Source organism: Mesocricetus auratus, unplaced genomic scaffold (assembly GCF_017639785.1).
Source record: "Mesocricetus auratus isolate SY011 unplaced genomic scaffold, BCM_Maur_2.0 Super-Scaffold_100676, whole genome shotgun sequence".
In the NCBI taxonomy this organism is placed as follows: Eukaryota; Metazoa; Chordata; class Mammalia; order Rodentia; family Cricetidae; genus Mesocricetus; species Mesocricetus auratus.
The window spans coordinates 172,673,599-172,687,767 of record NW_024429266.1 but is presented as its reverse complement, the minus strand read 5'-3'; the positions used below and the strand labels follow the sequence as shown (position 1 = coordinate 172,687,767).

The 14,169-nt window shown below is 43.4% G+C and overlaps 1 protein-coding gene across 1 annotated transcript in view; it reads right to left on the bottom strand.

Annotated features, from left to right (window-relative positions):
* Lmcd1 (LIM and cysteine rich domains 1) overlaps positions 1-14,169 on the bottom strand; it is a 57,698-nt gene that overhangs the window by 25,902 nt on the left and 17,627 nt on the right. The window contains exon 2 of the mRNA XM_005066167.4: positions 2,552-2,640. Within this exon, the coding sequence (XP_005066224.1) occupies positions 2,552-2,640 (89 nt within the window). The remainder of the gene's footprint in view (positions 1-2,551; positions 2,641-14,169) is intronic.

Below are 14,169 nucleotides of genomic sequence, written 5' to 3'. Positions count from 1 at the left end.
GCTGAAGCAACATGAGGGCCCAGCCTCATGTCCTGCTGTCATGCTTTCTCCACCAAGATAGACTATCTATGTTTTCTATAACTGTGAGCCCAAGTACATTCTTTCTCTTAACGTTGCTTTTCTTGGGGCATTTATCACAGCAACAGAAATTAAACTAATACAGCATCTTCATCAACAGACTGTGAAAACTGGAACATGAAGATGTGTGCAAGTGTTTCCTTCCTGAGATGCTGTGACATCACTGTATCCACATGGGTTGAATTTAAGTTCCTCATATGGTCATTCCAATGCAAGATGACATGTCCCATGTAGGACCTCCAAATTAAATCTACGCTTCTCAAAAAATTCATTTGCTAGTCAACCCATAGGCAGGATGACAAGGAAACATAGGGATTAAAGCAATGCAACGAGACTTCTGTTCCTAGGAAGCATGAGGGATAGGGCCAGATTGTTCTGCCTTCATAAACAACTGGACGACCAAACCACATACACCAAAGGACCATTTTTTTAGGATGCTAGTTTAGTGGCAGCCCAGGATTGACCCTTACGCATCAAGTGAACATTTACTCCCTGTCTCAGGAAGTTTACAGAGACCATCTAGCTGTCCACAAAGAGTTCAAGAGATTCCTCAATATTGTCTGAGACCCTGATGGAAGGACTATAGAACTGACACAATGGATAAGTTAACGTCCCCCCCAGGCTACAGTCTGCTCAAACGGCTAAAACAGGAATGGATGGAATCCTTGCTGCTGTGATCATGTCAGCTGAAGGAGGAAGTTAGGTAGGGGATAGAGGCCTGGGTGATATGACGTCCAATGTCCCATCCATATGGGAGACCATGTGCACTCCTCTGAAGGCAAGACCTATCAGGAAGTGGAGTAAAGGAATGGGCAGTGCTTTAAAAGCTCACAACCTGCCATAGTGTAAATGCTTAAGAGCAAGAGACTGTTTCATTCACAGCTAAGTTCAAAACACATCAGTTAGTAAATCTTTCCCAATTACCAACTTTTCTTGTACATGCAAAAAGAAGAAACACTATCTAATATATAATGTTGATTAACATTTCAATATAGAAGAATAGGCTATTTTCTTTTGAGACAGGGTCTCATGAATAACAGATATTTTTCAACTGTAATCTCACCATGGATGTCAGCATCTTAGGAAACACCTGGGGATTTTGATCCCCATTGAATGTCCAAGCTATAATAAGACACTGAGAACAAAAGCTTTTGGTTTGCTATGGTGTTCTATAGAGTGTGGCCTCTCTCTCTGTGGCAGCAGAGATAGTCATCCAGTTTGTGCCCTGCACAGCTCTAGAGCTACTGTCCACACAGATGCTGACATGAAGATTGCTGGGCCATTATGTTTGTTGGCAGCCTCAACATTGTTTCAGAGCCCTCATAGATAAAAGAAGAAAGACAAATTCCAGAACTGTAGCCAGACCTGACACTCCTCATGTAAAGATATTAAGATATTAATCACATGATCTGGTTTCCCAGTACTGTGGACAGAATGTCTTTGACCGTGTGTGTGTGTGTGTGTGTGTGTGTGTGTGTGTGTCTGTGTGTGAAGTCAGGGGACAACTTTGGGTGCTGTCTTTCCTTATCTCAAATACATAAGGTCTCTCATTACTTTAGAAGTTGCAAAGTTACACTGGAATTTGCCAAGAAGGCTAGCTGGGTGGTTAGGAAGCACCAGGGAGCCTCCTGTCTTTGCCTCCTTGAGGACATTTGAGTTTTGGGAAGGGAGATCAAGTCCTCAGGATTGTAGGGGAAGCACTTTACTGGCAGAACTCTCTCCTTGGCCTCTATTTCAGGAGACACATCTAGATTAAAATCAGCCCCAGAGATGTTGCTTCAGTGAGGTAAGAGAAAGTCCATCTTCAGACCTAAGAGGTGACAGTCCTTCTCCAAAGGCATCCCCAATCCATCTTCCCATAGTCATCTGTTGTGGCTTGTATGTAGAATCTCTCCACTAGCCTCATGTGTTTGACTACTTAGTTCCAGCTGTTAGCTGTTTTATAAGGTTATAGAAATGTTAAAAGATGGAATCTTGCATGAGGGAGTGACTCCATGGGAGTGGGACCTTGGGGTTTTCATAACCCAGTTCTACTTCCTGTCTGGTCCTCAGTTCCACTAAAATATGAGGACTACCAACTGCACACTCCTGCCACCATGCCTTCCTTTTCCATGGTAGATGGTGGCCCCTTCAACTGTGAGCCAAAAGAAACTCTTCCTTCCTTAACAAGTGGTTCTTGTCAGATGTTTGGTCACAGCAAGAAAAAAAATTCTTGCTGGACAAGACTTTAGAGTATCTACCTTGAAATGGTTTATGAAGCCCAAAGCAACTTTCCTTTATCTTTGCAACTCCCCAAGATCTTTACAACATTCACTCATTCCTGAGTTAGGACAAGCAGGAGGCTCTAATTTTCCATTTGCCCTTCCTAGCCTGCTTCCTCCTACCCCAAGCCAGCAGAGGTAACCACCCACATTTTTGGAAATGATAGTCAAGAAACAAAAGCAGACATTGTTCTCTTGACCCAATCCATTACCTCCACGAATGAGGCTCGAAGCCCGAGCACGTTCCCTTGCATCGCAGACAAGACACTCCTCTTGCAGACTGCTGCTGGCTCAGAGACATCTGGAAAAGGAGACACAGAGAGGGTGTTTTCCTTCACATTGACCTCTGGTAGACTTGGCATTACAGCAAAGGGACTGTGTGGGGTTCAAAAGACTCCTGATCAATATGCTGCCACTCACTGTTTACTGGGAAAGAGAAGAACATCCGGGAATGAGGCCATAGGCTACAAGTGTTGAAGGGTGGGGCCCTTCCTAATAAAAGCTCTACTGGGGCTCACTGCCAGGATCCAGGGCTGTCTCTGAATGCCTGGGCAGTCTGGAAAGACTGCTATGAGGGGCCATCTGCTTCTCTTCCCACCTTCCTTAATCTGTCTATCACTGGAACAGAATCTTCCAGGGTGTCTCTCCTTCCTTGCCTTCTGATTCATCAATAGGATGTGACTGAACCAATGCTACAGGCACAAGCAAAGGAACACGCCCCCAGCTGTTTATGGCTCAGGGAAGGACTTAAATATTTTCCTAATGCACCAAAACCAATCTCATGAGCATTTGAAAATCTCCTCTGGAGGGAGGGTAACACATAAGGCAGGCTTTGTTATTCCTTGCTAGCCCAAGAAACCAGAAATGCCTTTGGCTGCCATTGCTGCTGTGGTTACATCCATTGGCTCTCCTGGGGTCCTCAAACCAGGAGCTTTACCCACAAACTCACCAGAAATGCAAAATCCCTGGCCCCCTTTCATCACATTGCCTTTTAACAGAATTTCAAGAAATGTATTACATTAGAATTGGAGAGGTGGTGGGTTAGTGACGGATCTGCAGGCTGAGAAACTTACCCCAGCTTTCTCCTGGGGGTGGGAGAGGGGAAGGCTTAGTAGAGGTGTGTATACCATCTTGGTCTTATCAGAAGCAGGCTGGGCTCAACCCATGAGAACTGTAAAGGAATAAGCTCCTCATTTTAACAAATGCACAGTGTCATAGTATTTACTTAGTGTCTACTCCCTGCTGTGTGTGGGGGCTTTAATGTTAGATGCTGTATGCCCTAAAGGGATACATAAGTCAGGGACTATAGAGAGGGAAGCTCATAATTCTCACTCAATTTTGCAAACTGCTGCTGAGTAACAGCAAGGGTTATGCTGTGGTGCCAGATTGCAAGTCTAGCAATGGTAAGAGCTATGATCTGGACATAAACATCAGATGTACGGAAGAAGGCATCTGTCAATAAACCCATGTGTGGCGACTGGGGAGACTTCTTCAACTAGGTCACTTGGGAATTTAGACTGTGCAGGTTGTAGGGACAGAAAATGGAGGGAAGGGAAGCCTGGCAGTGGAAAGGGACTGTGAAAAGAACAAATGGTAGAATGTGTATTGTGGGGTGACAATCTGAGTGTGCTTCTGGGGACATTTGTGCTCAGGCACAATCCACATGAAAGAGTCTTACATTGTCCTGAACTCATAGTGCAGGGACAGGCTAGATTTGCTGTCTAGTGAGCCCAGGATATCTCCTTGTTTCTGCCTCTACAGCTCTGGTATTGCCAGAATGTACCAACTACCACACTGATTTTTGTTTATGTGGGGTATAGGGATAAAATTCAGGTCCTCATGTTTATAAGGTAAGAATTTTCATGACTTTTCTATAGCCCTCTGTTTGGTTTTAAAAGACATGTGTGGATGTGGGGGCCAGGAGGGTATCTAGTGAAGTTTGTAAGTAAATCTACCCTCATTGCCAGTGTTAGGATTCAGCACAGTGATCCTCTACAATCTCCATCTCCTGCACCCAAACCTCCCAACAACTAGACCAGCAGTCTACTTGTAGGCATTCAAGGGACAGTGTGCTATATTTGTGTCTGATTAGTATTAAAATCATGTTATACTTTTTTTTCCTGAAATGGGCCTTATCATGTGATCTATTCTGGCCCCAAATGTGAGATGCTCCTGCCTTAGCCCCTTGGGGGTTACGATTACAGATCTGTGCTAAGTGTGAGCACTGAGATGGCTCAGATCACTAACCATCTATCTTCCTCAGGTGGGGGCCGTGTTCCATGACAGAACTTTGCTCCTTAAAGCTATTGGCCTTTATCTGTGCTTGCAACCACCTCCTCCCCTCCTCCCTCACACCTTGAATTATACTAACTGAAATACAGCAATCTTTCCACGCTATTCATGTGCTTCCAAGTTTACTTAATTCATGAATAAGGCTTCATTGTTGGAGTGTTTCAGGTATACCCAGGGGCCTGGAAACAAGACATTCACAGAAGCATTTCCTAAGTGTCACAGCAGGCCTGAGCAGAGCTCATCTTCTATTGAGGGGCTATTCAACAGTCCTCCCAGAAGAGAAGTAGTTTTGAGGACGGATCTGGACTTGAGCCTCAATGTGGCTGCTAACTCCTGTTCGGTTGAGAAACAGTGATGTAAGACAGTGCTGTTCCTCAGCGTGTCAGCCTGTGATGTGGGGACCAGCCTCACTGTGCTGGGTCTGGCATTTATCAGCTATGTGTGTGACTGGATGCAAGCCTAGATTAGATTTCTACTTTGTAAAACTAGAAAACCCCATGGGTGGGGCTACCTGGCTTTTGTTCCCCACAGTACTCATTTGTGAGATGTTACAGAGTAGTTCCTAGTAGCAGGGTGGAAGTGAGGACCACGTGACTGAATACAAATGGTGGGCACTGGACGTGCAAGGCTTCCAACCTTTGAGATGTACTAGCTGCAACAAGAGAGTGTGGGTAGTTAGCCCCTCTTTCAGGGAGGAGGGCCCTGATGAGGGCTCAGGCTGGGTTGGGTTTTAGTACCACTTTTGTCCCTCTCTCTTATTCTACAGGACCAGTGGCTGGGCTTGTTGAGTCTTACTCTTCCTGATTCACCGGGATAATCAACATGCCTCATGGAGTCACCAAGAAGGTTAAGTGAGAAACTGGGAAGGATGTAGCACACACTTATTATGCACCGAGTATTTGATGTTGTTGTTAGATCTTATAAAAGACAGTTTGATAGACCCTGAACTGGTTGTTCTGGAACTTTCTTTCAAGCGTTCACTTCCTTAGGGACTTCTGGTGAACTATTTTTGAAGGGCAGACCCCATATGTTTTAAATTCTCTACTTTCTTTCTTATGTATTTGTTGCCTCTATGATTAGATTTAAAAAGTAAAAACAAACAAACAATCAAACCAAAACCCAAGGCCAACACAGGCTCCATACTTTGTGATTAACTCAGTAAGCAAGGCTGATTTTAGCCTTTGTCCTTGAGAAAGTCTTCTGTTTTTGTTCTGTTTTCTATTAATTAAATTTGTTTGTTGACAATTTCATACATGTACAATAAATACATTCTCATAATCTCATCCCATCTTCTCTTATCTCTCTTCCCATCAGGTCAACCTCCCCCACTATAAATCTGTTTCTCACATCATGTCATTTTTTTGATTCGTGACCTACTGAGTTTTAACCAGAACTGTACACTTGTAAACATGGTTTGGAGCTATCCATTGGAACCTGGTGGGTACACAAAAGAAAAGATTGACAAATCACTTCCTAGACTCTCTCAGTAGTTGTTATTTCAGCAAGAGGGTCAGGGCTCTATGAGCTCCTCTCCCATCTATGACTGGCTGCCGACAGGCCAAGATCATGCAGGCCCAATATAGGTAGTCCAAATGGCTGTGTTGTACCCAATAATCTCTTTCAGTGAAGCTGTTCCTAACCAAGAAAGGGCATTATTTTTTAAGCAAGTGATGATGGAGGAAGTCTATCCTTGGGCCAAGTAGGCATAGCTATGTAGGTACAGGAAGCAGAACTTAGTCTCCAGTCTGCCAGTGGGCCAGTTTCCATGACAACAAAAGTTTTAGGAAAGAAAAATAATGGCCTTGCAAGGAAGACTTACATTTGGGCAGTTGAGCCATGCATGTAACTAGTTTTCTGGCTGACTATTCAATACAATAAACAGTCATTTTCTCACTGCATGCTGTTCACTGGAGACAGGCAGACCCAAGAATCTTCAACACACAGGAATTGGTGACCTTGCTGATTGAGGAGAGGGAGGGGCATTAGCCATAAGCAGAGCTCTGAACAAGAGCCTCTGGTTTATAAACAGTGCACTTCTCTGATGGAGATGTTGTTGACCAACAGACAACACTGTGTCTCCAGCCTCTCCCAGTAGCTGAGAATAGATACTTAAGGGAACCATCCTCTTAGCAAAGGTTTCTTAGAACATGGGTTCTAGTCCCTGTTTTCTCTTGAAGGCTCTGGTTTGGTAGGATGTGGGATCATGTAATATAATGCCTCAGAACTGAATCGTTCTTTCTTTTAAAAATGTATTTTCTACTTTCTTGTTTTTATATCCAAACCAAAGTTTCCCTTCCCTCTTCCCAGCCCACCCCACACCCTTTAAAGACTTAGATCTTCAAATGTCTTAGGTAGCTCCTGGAGGTGTGGGGAGCAAGAGACAGTCAGGGGACTCTAGTGTCCTCTGAGCACTTGCTTTCTGGTAAACTTGTAGGGGAAGTCTCTGTCCCTCTCTCTCTCTCTTTCTCTCTCTCTCTCTCTCTCTCTCTCTCTCTCTCTCTCTGTGTGTGTGTGTGTGTGTGTGTGTGCGTGCGCGCACATGTACATGCATGTGATATGCATGTGATGCATGTGGAGGCCAGAGGTTAACAATGAGTGCCTTCCTCTGTTGTTCTCCGCCTTATGCTCTGAGACACTGTCTTTGAGGTCACTGAACCAGTAGTTCATTCTTTTAGCTAGGGTGTCTGGCCACTGAATTCTGGGAATCCTCTTGTCTCCACACTGGGATTACAGGTATGCATCCCCACTCCTCACTGTCTGGCTTGTATGCAAGTGCTGACGATGCAAACTTGGGCCCTCACACTTGGCACTTTATGGGCAAGACCATCTCCCCCACTCCCCAGGAACTGTCCTACTAACAAAATGTCACCACAAACAATATAGGGCTGAGATGAAGAGGAATTTAAAAGGGAGAGTACAATGCGGAGTCCAGGATGAACATGGGAATTAGATAAGAGGTGTACATTCAGTTTCTTTCCCCTTGTGGAACTCACATAAATTGGAAAAAATGCTTGTAAAATGAGATATGTATAGCCCATTGTTTACCATATTGTTCAAATTTTGGTAATAGGGCATGGAGATAGCTGACATAGTCTTTCAGTGCTATACAATGGCAGGAGGCACTGCTATGGGTTCCCCCGACTCTTGCAGTCTTCATTCAGTGACATCTATGTCACCCAGCTCTAAGACTTAGTTACCCTTCATGCTGACTTACAGTCACTGGTCCTGAGAGACACAATCTGTTTTTGATATTTTCACCCCTAAGATTGTGGTTTATATCCCTGGAAGTAATTAACCAGTGTTGTAATTAGTCATCCATCTTGTCCTAACTAAATCACCTACAAAGACTTGGTTTTTTAAAGGATTTTGAGGTGGTCCCAACATCATACAGGTTCTTTCATTTATGAGTAGGAGGATCTCTTGAGTATATGAAAGTCATGGTCTTACCCTTGGAAAATGATCTATTAGTGCTGTCACATGCCCTGTGACTATCCTGAGTGTATCCTGAGGTAATATTTTTCAAATGGATGCTGGATTCTACCTGACAAGGACTCTTACAAGTAAGTTCTATAAATATAGGCCATTGAGGATTACTGCTTAACCTACTAGGTTACTTAAATTGAACTCATAGGAATTCTAGTAGCAAACAGGGAGTGGGAGAGGAGAGAGGTGGAACAGGCTGAAGTTATGAGAGGGTCCAGAAAGAGCCAACATTACATTCAGACAAACCAGTCCTAAAGCTATCCTACTTCTATAAACATCCCAACAATAAAAGCTTTATAGTTCACCAGGTTACTCCATTTCCTTAATTATCCTTTTTTAACAATTAGGGTCAGCCTTTGAAGGTGGCCATTATTCATAGTCAACAGATGAAGAACTTGCCCATTCAGAATGGTATGGAATATAGTCCTCTGGAGGATGGGGGACTTCTAAATCTACTCCTGCGTGATGCTGTCTTTCCTGATCATGGATGTAGCTAACATTTGTTGACTACTCCTTTGTGCTAGGTAAATGCCTAGCATTTCCATACTATATTTCATGTAAGCATTTTGCCAATCCTACGAAAGAAGTCTAGTGAGAGATTTTGTCTCAAAAAATAAGGAGTCTGAAGCAGGAGGATCAGAAGTTCAGTTATTCTCAGACACATAAGAAGTTTGAGACAACCTTGAACTAGGGACCTTCTCTCAAAAATAATAAAATAACATTTGGGAATGCAAGAATTCCCCTACTGAACTGTAGCTGGTCCACAGGATAATTACAACACACAATTGAAAAAGAAGGAAAGCAGTAGTATTTTACCCTGGAGTCCAGGTCAGGCATGGCAACCATCAGTTCCTCACCCACCAATGGTGATCCTAATCTGTTGCTTCAAAGACGTTTTTAACAAACATCATACAAAGTTTTCCACCCCTAGAATTCTAAGCAGTAGATCAACAGAGCTAGTCTCAGTTTGTTTAGTCTGAATTTTCAAATTCACTACACAGTTCAGTGAAAAGATATTGGAATTGAAGGGACTTATTCTCTTCTGTGATTAGATGGGAGCCCAAAATGCCATGCTCACACATAGGGGAGGGGAGAGAGGGAAAGGGAGGGAAGGATAGAGGGATGCAGGCAGGGAGGGATGGAGAAGGAGAGAGAGAGACAGAGACAGAGACAGAGAGAGAGAGACAGAGATATTCAAAGAACCAAGAATGCCTGTTATAGGTCCCATAATAAAGACAAGGTCTTTGCCAATGTATACTGGGACTCTGTGCAGTCATTACCATGGTTGACTTTCCTGTCATGGTGGAGAAAGACATTTCTATGCCACCCCTTACCTGTTGTCATGTTATGGACCAGTTACCTTGAAACCTGCTGAAGTGGCTGTTGAAACTCTCTAGTCTCTAGAATAAAGCCTACACTCACTCATCCCATATTTGGGATTCTTTTTGGCCATGGCCTAAAGTTTTTACTTGGGGATTTTCCAAAACCTGGGAAGGTGGGTGAGGAACAAACCGGAAGATGAATAGAGAGTAACAGTTCTTAAGAGTGGAAAAGGCAAGAGTGGGAGAATTAATTTTGCAGTCCTTTAAGGGAAAACTTCTAGATACAAAGGAACACCATCATGTATCCTGGTCAGTACCCCAACCTTGGTCAGCTTCCACTGGGGCACAGGATTTGCCCCAGGGAGCAGGGACTGGCCAGTGGGCATCCATATAGAAAAGAGCAAGTGCAGACTTAGATTACAGTGTTCTGTGACTAGTATCATTATTATCATTAGTACCTATTATTATTATTATTGTTGTTGTGATTATTATTACTTTGCTAAGGCCTTGCATTTTGTGGGAAACTTACTTCTTTTTCAGCTGTTGGGAAATTTCACTGAGTGGAAGTCTAGACCTTTGTCAAGACCTCAGAGGTTCTTAGGTAGAAGAATAAGAGAAGCCTTCTCAGCCTGACCACTTCCTCCAAGCACTGCACCTCTTAAGAAAGTAATATAAAGGAGTGACTCTCCATGCAGCTCACAAACATGGAGCCCAGGTTGGATACTGCCTTCTAGAAGAGTCCCTCAACTCCTTCAGCCTAAAGCTGGGGGAATATGTGGGCCACCATCAATCTCAGAAGGACAGAGGGTCTCAGTCAGTGGCAGCCTGGAGAGGAGGCAGCTAGCCAGCAGCATTCCAGGGAAGAGCAAAGGCTATAATTTCCCTGTGTCCGGTTAGGAGGACAATTACTGCTTTTGGTATTTAAACTCCCAAACTATATCCATGCCAGGGAAAGTGTGAGCATCATGATATGACAGCAAACAAAGTCAGATTTCCTGAAAACGCTCCTCTCTAGGAAGGGAAGTCTGTGTACTGTGAGAGATTTAGTTTCCACGTGAGTGACAAGAAGAACTTAGTTTCAGCCTCCATGAGGTAGAACTGGCAGACATAAATTGTATGTACATCTACTAGTAACTGATGTCTGCCTCCCCACATAAGCCCAGGGCTATAACAGAACAAGTGCTTGCTTGGCCAAAATAGGAGGTTACCTACTCCCTTTTCTTTCTTTCCACTGTCCTTTCAAAAATAATTTCATTACTTTGTACTCTTAGCTCTTACATTTTAAAAGACAGGGGAAATGGTAAGACCCTTATCCAAGGCTTTACAGGTCTTCGAGTCTTACCTTGAGATGAGTCTTGAGATGAGAGACACTGAGAAAGGAGAGAGCTATCAAAATTCTATGAAATGATCTGGACTAACAAGTTCTCTCTATTAGGCCCTGGCAACAGCCCAAAAGACCCATGCATCTTCCAAAGGTCAAGATATTGGGGTCACTTTGACAAAGGCATTAGGGCAAGGTGCAAATTCCATCTCTTATAGTAAGAGGTTTGTTGCTGAGTGACCAGCTGTGTGTGACAGCACATGGAAAATCAAGGGACTCAGTGATCCAAACCTTGAACACAGTTTTGTTTAATTTTCTACTGGCAGGGTTGAACTATAGTGATGGAGGGATAAAGGAAGCCAGCCTCTTTGGCAGCCAGCAGCTTGCTGATAGTTCATGTTTACACACTGCAGTGTCCAAGGATGGTCCACAAGTCTTATTTCTGAGACACCCCCACTGGATTGATCAGGCTAGGATTTTAATACTGAACTCAGATTTTCCTTTGGCATCAGCTGCCTTTGAACTAGCTATCAATGTTGCATGGGCTAATATGAAAAGTGAAATGTACAAAGTACAGGGCCCTCTCATTGGTTCCCTCCTCATCTTATCTCTAGAGGGGGTTGCAAGTGCAATGCAGCCCAGGTTATCCCCAAATTCCTTGCGTGGTAGAGGATGGCTTTGAACTAACCTTGCCTGCACCTCCTGAGTGTTGGGATTATAGGTCTATACCACCATTCATGGTATATGTTGTGCTTGGGGTTGAACCCAGGGCTTTCAGAATGCTAGGCAAGCACTTTACCAACTGAGCTACATCTCCACCTCCCAGAGGACTTTTTTTTTTTAAAGACAGGATCTCACACTGTAGCCCAGTCTGTAGCCAAGCTGGCCTTGAATTTATGCTAATCTTCCAGTTTCAGTTGTCTCATGAACTCTAAGAGTACAGGCATGCACTCTACCATACCCCCTTGGGTGTTGGCTGTTGTTTTAGGAAGTGCTGAAGAATTGAACTCAGGGTGTCATGCAAGCTAGACAAGCCATCTACCATAGATCTACACTCCTAATCTGCATCCTGGTGTTTTCTAATGGATCTTATGAGGTACTTTTCATTCTCACAGCATGAAGTGGAATCCTAGAAGTGGTAGCTGACCTGGGACCTCTGACCACTCCCCTGGTACTTCTTCATCCAACATAGCCCTTTCCAACGAGCTTCTCCTTACTTGGCTATGACCCACAGCTTTGCGGACAATAGAGCATGGCTATGTGATCCTCGCTATGAACCAGAAGTTTATGGGACAGACTCCCTTGAGAAGCTTATCCAAGTAGCTTGGGGGAAGTAAAGATAAGAAAAAAATAAGATCCTTTTATGGGATCCCTTCCTCCTCAATACCCACACTTCCTAAATGACAACAAGCTGCTGGTGTTCCTGGGCTTGATGTCTTCAGGTTACACTCAGAAGCTAATTCATTGTTCAACTCTTCATAAACTTTGTTCCCAGTGTAAACTTTAATATCTAGTTTGGTGAAACACTTGTGAATTTTATATTGGCCTTAGCTTAGGAAAGGGGGAGCTGGAGAAAATCAAGAAAGAAGGTTTTAAATCTCTTCTGTCTCAATCTTAATACCTTGAAAGGAAACATGCTGTCTAAATGTGTTTTGTGGCTCAGTTTTTAAAAGTCTGCAGGTTTCAGTATGCAAATACCTCCTGCTAGGAGCCTCAAGCTTAAATTGTCAGTTAGCTTCTTGACAATGGAAGCTTTGCACACACACACATACACACACACACACACACACACACACACACACACACACACACACTTGCTTAAACCAACATCAGCGCCTCCTTGACAAAATACCACTGTGTTTCAGTCTGCTGCTTTTAGTGAGATGTTTTTCTGGCTTTAAAGGGCACTCTTCTTATAAATCACTCCTCTCCTTTTTGCTGATTTTTTTTAAAAAATGACCATTAAAATACAACTTCTGAGCCCAAATATTTCATCCTTTCCTTGACTTCTCCACTTCATAAGGACCTAATTGTACACTAGGTGTAGTTGGCTTCTGTATGTGAGAAAGCCTTAGATCCTTAGAGTTGAGAGGATCTTAAGGAGTCCATAGGTCAATTGTTTTCTATGCCAAGTTTTATAAAGCAAAAATTAGACATAAGCATGGTGACTTATGCCTATAAATCCTGCACTGAGAAGGCAGAGGCAGGTGGATCTATGTGAGTTTGAGGCCAGCCTGGTCTATATAGGAGGACAATGCTTCCAATAAACAAAAGCCAAAGATATGGTTAAGGTGGTAAAAGCATTTGCCATACAGACTTTACAACCTGAGTTAGATTTCTGGAATCCCTGGTGGAAGGAGAAACCAACTCTCAAAATTATCCTCTGACTCCCACGTGTGTGCTGAAACATGTGCACACCTCTACTTATACACACATGCATTATACACATCACACACGTATGCACACACACCACACACTAATAATGAAAAATAAAAATAAAGAAAAAACCCTACCAACTAACTAACCAAACAAGAAACAGATATTAGAGGTGGCCATTCACTTACAAATAACTCACTGTCAGGGTCTCACCTTTGAAACTCACTAGATACAATTCAAAAAAAAATCCAAACTGTAGAACCCAAGATAGTTTGCAGAAACTTTCATGTATCCCTGTCATGTGCCCTTGGAGCGCTGGTACCTTTCACTTTTTTGTGGTACCCATTGCAGTGGGCATAATCTCCTGCCCACTGTGATGATCCTTGGTAACTCTTCCTGCTAGATTGCAAATTCTAAGAGGGTAGAGTCCCTAGAGTCCAGTTGATTGTTCTACTGCCAGTCCCCAGAACAATGTCTTGCTCATGGTAGGTCCTTAGAAACACTTTGGTTTAGAAAGCTCCTTTGATAGTACTCTAAGTTTTACCTTCTGTCTATGCTTCTTGGCAACAAAAGCTAATACATTATATGGCCCTTTTCCTTGCAGTTAGAATCCTTCTGAGCCCTGCTTAGCTGTCCCCTCTCCTCCCAGGTTTTAGCATTAGCTCTTCTCTCCTGTTGGACTCCACCAAGCAGTTTCATCTCTCCCTTGTAGCTCTCATCTCTAACTTCCTCAGCTACTGGAGACAAATACAACTATCCCTTATCTTCTTCAGTCCCTGATCCCCATCTATGGAGACTTAGACAGGTCTTCATCTGTCTAGGCGTCTGGGTCTAGTGCCAAATCTGAGCAATTCTCTCAAGGCCAGTCAACTTGAAAAGAACTGTTCTCCTTATTTCAGAGCTGAACATTGCCTTACAGAGTGGTTCATTTATCCTTCATGCCATGGCTTAAATGCCAGTACTCAGCATGTAAGAGACATTGCCTGGACAGGAAAACTCATTCTATCACTGTCTGCTGGAAAGTGACTCCTAAGAG